The sequence below is a fragment of the Charadrius vociferus genome, unplaced genomic scaffold, assembly GCF_000708025.1.
Source record: "Charadrius vociferus isolate BGI_N301 unplaced genomic scaffold, ASM70802v2 scaffold324, whole genome shotgun sequence".
Taxonomy (NCBI): Eukaryota; Metazoa; Chordata; class Aves; order Charadriiformes; family Charadriidae; genus Charadrius; species Charadrius vociferus.
In genome coordinates this window covers 2,894,733-2,903,699 of record NW_009648041.1, presented here as the reverse complement: position 1 = coordinate 2,903,699, position 8,967 = coordinate 2,894,733, and the positions used below count along the sequence as shown (strand labels likewise).

Below are 8,967 nucleotides of genomic sequence, written 5' to 3'. Positions count from 1 at the left end.
ATATTGATATCAGTTAAGTTTTCATTTTAAAAAAATGTTGTTTTTTAAACCACTGGACTAAGATCAAATGTGTATACCAAATATTCCCTCCTTATTAACCTCAATTAGGGGTGGTAAATAGATGCTTTCTCAGATTAATCGTAAAGAATTGATTTTTTAAAAGAAACACCTGAAGTAACATCTAGACAATGAACTGTGATCACACACTGGCCAGCTTCCCACTGGTCCTCAGGGACCATCACTGCAGTCTGCGAATACCCTTTAGTAACAAGAATAATGGAGCAGGAGATGTAAGGGAAATGGATGAAATGGATGTTCTTTCCAGGAGGAAGAGATGCATATATAAGTGTACATATATTCCTTCAAAGGGGTTTAATGATCTGCATGTAGTTGTCAATTGTTTTCTGTACATTTGAACAATTCTAATGCTTAGTGTTTCTAATAAGTTGTTTATTACTGTGGACCTTCAATTTACCATGTGCTGAGCAGGCTATAAATATTGCTCCTATATAAATTATTAATAAAATCAACATATTTTATCACTTTCTTGTCTGACATAAACTATGTCCTACAAATGCTTTTAAGCTCCCTCCCTGGTACACATGAAGAAAATATTTGCTTTTATACAACAGTGGAAGTGCTTTTTCTGTGGCTAGAATAAATTTCCTCAGTCTTTCTATAGTGGATACTAATAACCAAAGTGGCTTTGTTATTACCTAACAAAAGGCTAACATGCTTTAGCTTTAAAAAATCATATCTTTCCTATTGTCCTTTTCATCTCAGCCTTGTTTTCTGCTATAGTTAATTATTTTTCTCATAGACAAAATAAACTCCATTAGTACTAACAAGGGAGATTCAGATTAAGGGCTCACAAAGGCTTGGATCTTAATGTTAACATTGTTGTGTGAGCAGGAATTTATCAATTTGGGATTAAAAATTAATCACCAAAAATGGTTTAGGAGCATGATTCATAGGTAAACGCAAATACCAGAATGTTTATTTGATTCCTTGGAAAAGGCAGATGTCTTTATCTTAACTCTATGGAATTGCACTGGAAAATAAAAAGGAGTATGTTTTTAAGAAAGCTAAATTTGAACCATCACATGTGATAATTTCATTTCTTTTTTCCCTTCTTTCTTTGCCTTCTTCAGTGTGACATGACTGAGACAAAAATAGCAGGATGATATCACAGATGTTCCTTTACACCAATCTCTGGTTATTGCTTATCCAAATGATGTTTTAATACAAACACACAACTGCTCCTTCTGTTTTATTGCTGTCAAAATTTTGTTGCAAATTTAATAAATGGAGAAGTGTGAGCAGATGTGTCATTGACAGTTTGCTTTCTTTGCTGGGCTGGCTGCACGGCAAGCTAGACGATGTTAGTCACATCTGCATTTTTAGAATATTTAATTCTGTGCCTTTTTCACCCAGTCTGGCACTCCTCGGTTGGCTGTTAGGGCCAGTGCAAATGGGCTATGGCTGCGCAGCAGATCTGGAAAGCTACCACAACCTCAGAGCTGTAAAAGCAGTCTGTACCCATCGCTAGCTCCTGCCACCTCAAGTACCTCATTGGCTTCTTGGAGAGCGTTGGGGAAACTCACTTTTCCAGCCATACATGGTCCCTGAAAACCTTACCGATGCTTGCAGTTATCCCAAAATTTTTCCCAGTGTTTGACATAGTTCTGTAGCACCCCCGACTGCTGCACGACTTTGGTTACGGTCCCAGCTGTGCTCTGGTAAAGCCCATGATAAGGCTGGCTGCCAAAATAAGATCAATGGGAGTCTGCAGCCTCTGGGATGTCTGCGTCATCAGAGAAAGGGTATTTCTTGTCAGGTGGAGGTGTTTCAAGGCATATTGCTGTATGGAGGAGTTTGGGTAGGAAAGTCAGCCAGATCCTGGCTAGCAAGGGTCCCCTAATCTATGGAAATGGCTAGCTTATGGTTCTGGGAACCAAGCAGAGGGAAATCCCAAGGAAGAAACTATCTTAGTACAACAACAGCTGAGGCCATAAAACACTGTGAAATAAATATTCTTTATAAACATAAACTGAAAAAATAGTCCCTCACAGTTTTATGTGATTTATGTCTTTAATTTATTTAAATCAGTGACCCATCAAATACAGACACAAAATTAGAAATTCAGCAAAAATTTCAACTGCCATAAGGAAATACTGAGTTTTTATTTGCTCTCCTCCTGCAGCTGCCTCTCCACATTACATGAATTTATCTCAAAATGAAGCACAATGAGGAATCATCTTGCCAGAATATTATTGATCTGTGATTTGGGTACTAGGCTCTATGCACTGTAGGCACAGATGTGAAAGAGACAAGTTACTTCCTCTCACCTCCAAATTTTTCAGAGAGTACTTGGTTTCAGATATATAAATCTGTAAGCTTTTCATAGCAGTTTTGTTACCAAATATATGCCACTTATATTACTTACGGGATTTTTCAGCAAACCAAGAATGAGTCAGTATCCTTGTATTAATCAGATGGTCATGGTTTGAAAGCTGCTGATATCCGTGTCACATGGCCCAAAGGGGTCTGCACACAGCAAGTCTGGTCTCTAAGGCACCGAAGTGAAGGGTTTCTATTTTTTTTCTTTCTTCTTTTTTTTTCCCCATTGGTTACAGTGAGATTTGGTTCAAGCTCAATAAATTCAACAAGAAGTACTGGATCTTCAGCTGGTGTAAATTTCACACATTTGCTTCAAAAGCAGCCGCTGCCTTTCACGGTGGGAATTTTCCTGCTATCTTGGGTATACACAGTTTGCAAGTGCTGAAGTTGGAGTGTCCAGCTCTATAACTTTGAAAAAGATACTGAGATTTTCCATGCTTTACTGGTGGCTGTATTCCGAACAGTACATTTCTCCTCCTTTTTACTGTCTTTATTGTTAACTAGTAAAATGATTATTTGTACCGTCATTTTCCAGAACTATGTGACCAAATTACACCTGCAACGTTTGAGAAAAACACGATCCATATATCAGGCCAAAAATTCACAGCATGAGATTTTCTTTAGCCAGTTGTGCTTGATTTTGTTTTAGAAAATCATAGTATTTGTAACAATCTGGCGCTCCCTACCAAAATAATCCAACCCTCTTTCAATATTTGCAGGAAAAGCTATACCAATATACCAGTCGTTAATTATAGAAAGCCATGTCTGAGCACAGGAAGCAGGGAGAGTTTTAATTCTCTCCATGATACTGATTTCTTTGATAGCCTCTGAGAAGTGAATCAACCTGGTTGCCCCTGCAGTAGCCACTCAGTCAGGACATGGGTGGTGCAGGAAGGAAGGGCTGATGGGCAGACACGGGCACGTGGCTTGAATGAAGCACCTCTGTAAATGGCTGCCTCCGTAAAGAGCCAGTTCACTTTTGCAGGCTTGGAATTGTACAAGCACTACTTGGAAAAGCTCTTATATCTTCCATAGAATGGGGTTAGTTCAACTCATGAGCTTCCTTAGGAAGATGTCTTTAGGATTAGGCTCTTTGAAGTGCAACGAAGACAAGTTGCATTTTCTAAAGTCTATGACATAATATGTAAAAGCTCTTTCTGAAGTTTGGCCATTTAAAATATTTTAAAAGTATTTTTTCTTAATAAATTGAGCCATAAAGGTGAGATAATGGCATTCAAATATTTGTTCTTGTTCCACAATGATTACCTTATTACATTATGTATGTCAAGGAAAAGCTCTCACATTCATGATGCAAATTTTCTACCATTGATTCTTTATAGTTACGCTCAGCTCAGTGCAAAGTTAGAGGCTTCTTGAAGGCCCGTCAAACTCTGCTCTGTGGCATTATGTGATGGTCACAAAAATTTCTTCCTCGACATGATAGGACCAGATAATAGAATGAAACTCTGATGGTTTCTGCAAGATAAGGACCAGCAACTGCTACCTGTTGTGATGTACCGTACTGTGCGGCATGTGAGTGGTCCCCTGCTACTCTCGGTGTGTCTGTGCAATCTCAGGCTAGAGGTATGTGCTGTAGCCTCGAAGCATGGACCTTGGCAGGTCCACATTACTTCTCATATGTAACCCATGCTGATAGCAACAGGAGACAGAAAAGGCATGCTAGTTTGTCAGTTATGCCAAAAGATAACCCAGAAATACTTAACCCAGGTTCTAGCATGAGTTCGAGAATCTTTATGGGTATAGGGTGGGATACGGGAAAACACACTCTACCCTATCCTTATCCAGAAGGTGATCAAGTAATGGCTTCCATGTCCTTTGACCCGACCTCAGGTTTTTTTCTTTATTGTCTCAGAAGCTTTTCTGAATTTCCCTTCTGAACATACACTATTCCCAGGTTTTCTGACCACGTGCTCCTGCTCTGTTGCCTGGTGTGTCACCCTGCTGTGCTGCCAGCTCCTTCTACAGCTCTGATGGTGATGGATGGCCAGCATGGCATGCAGCTGTGTCTCTGCAATTGTTATAGCCAAGTTCAGATGCAGATTTAATCTGTATCAGGCATGGACACTCCCTGCATTTGTGTCTCATTAACAAGATCCCCTGATAGACAGCGTATGCCAGGTTTTTCTGAGTCGTGGGAAGATAGATGATACCAGTATAACATCAGATCCATCATAACACAAGAGAGAGAGAGATCCATGATATGTGATCTACTCTTGGTAAAATCAAGCCCCACTCAAACTTTCTAAACCAGTATGAACTACTAGAATGATTTTATACCAGACCAGCTCTTTGCATTTTCAGCTGTGATGCTTCTGACTTAATAGTAGGACTTCAGAAGCTGAATTTACAGTAGCATCAAACCACGGCTCCAAGAGGAGTCTATAATTCTCTTTCCAGTGTCATCTCTACTGACCTCAAAATGAGACTCGCTTTTGCCATACTCCGTGGATTATGGAGCCCTCTAATGTCAAGAAACTGCACTGGGTGAAATGTGTCCTCCACAGCTCAGCTCCTCACCTTTGAGCTCATTCAAGATGTGGATACTGGCAGATTCTTTATACTGTGTTGAAACACAGGATAATATACTTTACAAATGAAAGCCATGTACTATGTATGCTAACTCTAAATACAGACTTCCAAATTGTGCTCCTGATTATGCTCTGGTAACTGCTGACTCCAGTGGTACTTAATCAGGCCTGAACGCAGCATTGTACCTTTAAGAAACTAATCTTCTTATAGATGTTTTTACAGCAGTGGTGACATATACCATTCCATCAAGTAGTGATTGGAAAATGAGGTAAATAAGCACTCTGTGTTGCATGACAATTTTCTTCGCAGAATAGATACAAAGCAAATTTCTGGAGGAAGCCAGTAAGTTAAAGTTAGAAATGAAATCCTGCCAAAATCTTAAAGTTGGGAAAAATACATGGTTACCAAAGAAACAAAAAATATGAAAAGAGAGCCATGTCACTGAGCCTCAAACATTGTCCAATTGCAAATGCAAAAGTAAGCTATATTAATAATAGAGAATTGAGCATGTAACAATGAGAAAATCTGTAATAATGGCTTAAAAAGCCAGTCTAATTTTCCATGACCTTACATAAGCCTAGTAATACTCATTAGTGTCTACATGAATTTGTTAAACCTTCTCAGCATTGAGAAAACATGACGCCTTTCAATTTGGATTTTTTTGCATCTAAAACTTTCATATGCTGTAGCTTCTGTGGGAGTGACAATAACTTATATTTGAGGATTAAGGCAACGCATTATGGATTCCACATCTCAGTAAGAGTAGTTAAATAGTGTAATCTACCACATTTCTAAAAGCAATCAAACGGACAGATCCCTGCCCTTTTAAGTAAGCAAGCTTGCCTGTAAAATAAGCATTCTGAATTTCATAATTAAATGAAAAATTAGATGAATGCAAGCGAGGCTATGAGTTGATGCAGCTTGATTGTAACAACAGGGTCATTAATAGTTATTAATGATAACTGGGATAAACTGTCAGATATCACCCATGTGTAACTAGATAGACATGAACAAATGATTAACAAATGTGTCTTAAAGAAAAAGAATCCTTGGCTGAGACTGGGGTGAACTTGCAAGCTGGGAGAGTAGATACAATAAAATATAGAAACAGGGCATTTTTTTTAAATTTTGCATACACTGTATTTGGATCAGGGATCCAGCATCACACCATGGCCTGCCATGGAAACGACAATGTTATGGATTTTAGAAGTAAGTTGCAATGAAATGCCTCTTTTGGCTCAGAAGCCCATATTCACCCTTGACTAATTTCATTATGCTGCTCAAGCTGACATACTGATTAAAAGAAAGTCATTCCATTTACTGCTCCTTTTAATCATTAGGTAAACATAATACAGAGTGCTTGGTATGTTTGGTAAATACGAAGCAGACCAGTTATTACTCCTCAGGTGCTGATAGCACTATCATACCGGATTATCTCCTGTGTGATCCACACCCCGTTCTGCCGCGCAGCAACTGCCTGAAACTGCAACATTTTAAACAAGAGGCCTTTGGGTATTTGCTTTTCTGTCTTTCAAATACGCACAATCACTCAGCAGTATCAGGATGGTTAAATTATCCTTAGAGACAAATGACTTTGAATTAGATTTCTTTTCTCGACTACATCTATCCCCCATGCGCCACTGATACCTGTAGAACAAATAGACAAAAAGATCTTCTCTGCTGGGTCCACGTTTTGCCACCCATTTCCAGACCGAGGTGGATCTAATGCCTGAAGTCCCCTCAATATCACATGCAGAGTGCACGTGTCTCCCAATGAAGAGATGGCAGAGTCTGCCCAAACTGATGTTCATTTGATGGCTGTCAAAGAATCTTCTCCTATGTCAATGCTGCTGCCCCTTACTGAAGAGGGTCATCTTCAGTTTATGTGTGGGACTTACTGTTTTCAAGGCAGGTGAAGGCATTGGACCAGCAGGGTGGGATTTTGCAGAGCCCTGATGCAGATCTAGCTCTTTTAAAGCAATGAGAGGTTTACTATTGATTTCCATGAGAGGGGGATTAGAGTACAGCTTTCCAAACCTCTTCTGTACAAAAAACTGCAGAACATATTTTAAAATTTAGGCACGATGTAATGAGGGCGAAGCTAAGCCAAGCTGGAGTGCTCATGAACCTCCTTCCTGTTACCTCACTTTTGACCACGGAGAACCACTCCGTTCCTTGCCTTTGCACTGGCACCATCTGGCCTGAAAACCCGTGGGGGGTAGAGTGCGCAGGGGTGGAGGAGAACGCATTATGGCATAGGCAATGTTTTCCCTTGGACACGGCTGATCCTTTCCCTCAGATGCACAGAAGCGTGGGACCGTGCTATGCTGCGTGGCAGGGGTACCACACAGCAGGATGCGCGTCTAAATCCTGGTTAACTCTACTAAAAAGGATGATCTTTCGTTCTGCAAGAAACTGCCTCCAAAGGTCCCTTGGGTAGGAGTTCTGAAAAGCTCTAACTTTGCAAATTAGTATTTTTCAGGCAGTTCCTGTCATATATATTATTACAATTACTATTACTATTATTGGCATTTTTGCCCATAGTTGCTTGTGCATTTTCGCAGAGCAAGGATAAAATTGGAACCCAATTAATTTTTCCAATTCTACTCTCACACCTCTGAAAACCAAAAAAATTCAGAAGTTGTCACCAGTCTGCCTATTATTTTGTTTGCTGCTTCCCTCCTGAACAGTGGCACCGAGATGAGCTTATATTTGATACCTTGTTGTCATTTCTCTTTGTTTTCTCTTTGCAAGACGCTGATGGCTCATTGCAAATTGGAGAAGGCTCCCGGTACATCAGCTGTCTGGACAAACTGCGGGAGTGGGTTAGTTGGGAACAAAACCTCCCAGAGACGCAGTTTTAATACTGTTTGCATGGCTTTCCCTCTTCAGTTTGCAATCGCTCTGACTTCAAAGAAGTATTTTACAAATTCCTGCATTCAGAGCATTGCAGGGAAAAGTATTTGTTCATTCTTCCCATTAGCTACTCCCAGAAAAAGTCTTACACAGCTGGAAAAGGGGAGGAAGGCATTTTATTGTTCAGGTTCCCTTAAAGCAGCAACATCTTGCAAAACTGCAGGACAATTGTAGGTGCCGTGATTTTTTTCCTATCGTCCTTCCTAGCTTGAGTATTCCAGTTTAATATGTCCTCACAGCTGTCATTTTCCATGGGCATCAATAATATTTTGCCTTCTGAATGCAGTAAGATGCATTTGGTGGTCTGTTTAGAGGCTGAGCCAGGAAGCATATTTTTCTCACTTGGTAACATTTTAATGTTCTTGAGGAACACCCATATATTTGTTAAAATTTTGTTCAAATAACACCTCAACCAAAGCTGCTATAACTCTTTTCACATGAAATCTTTCCAATGGCCTTGTTTTAAGCATGAATTTTTTTCAGGGGCTGTTGTACTTACTTATTTGTTTATTATTAAGGACATTGCAGATTGAGACAAATAAAGGCAAGCAGGCAAACCTGCAGACTGATGAGCTGAGAGACTGATATCCGAATAACAACAGGTGTAGAGTCTGTTATTAGGATAAAGGTCTGGCCATGAGCAACGACAAAACTCCATTGTCTTCAGGATAATCAGCATTTCTCCACTGTCTTTCTTATAAGAGCAGAGGTTCTCCTTTGACTGAACCTTGTTTCTAATTAAGTCACTATCAACACTTTCTCCAATTTCAAGCTCGTTATGAGCTTCATCTATTTTTTGCCTTCCACTAAAAAATCAGGCTTCTTAAAATAAGCTATGAATTCTACAGAAATATTCTGGTTTAGACAAAATTGCCATTGGGTAACTAGGTATTTTTTGTCAAAAAGAGAGGAAGATTGTGGCACTGATTTTACACTCGTGCTGAGAAAATTTACCCTTCAGGCCCATGTCTAAGTCTCCTCTTTGCTTGATTCATTGCAGATTTTTCTCTTATCAGGTGAGTAGTTTGACCATTTGATTTTATTGCTGGTTTCTTTCCAGATGCCAGAAGTACTGAGTATTTAAATATATATCTGAAGTTC

The 8,967-nt window shown here is 39.6% G+C and overlaps 1 protein-coding gene across 1 annotated transcript in view; it reads right to left on the bottom strand.

Moving 5' to 3' along the window:
• The window catches only part of SUCLG2 (succinate-CoA ligase, GDP-forming, beta subunit), a 231,940-nt gene extending 224,741 nt beyond the window's left edge, over nt 1-7,199 (bottom strand). The window contains exons 1-2 of the mRNA XM_009883621.1: nt 7,098-7,199; nt 6,849-6,992 (exon numbers count right to left, since the gene is read on the bottom strand). Coding sequence (XP_009881923.1) covers nt 6,849-6,992; nt 7,098-7,199 — 246 coding nt within the window. The remainder of the gene's footprint in view (nt 1-6,848; nt 6,993-7,097) is intronic.
• Nucleotides 7,200-8,967: the final 1,768 nt, after the last annotated feature.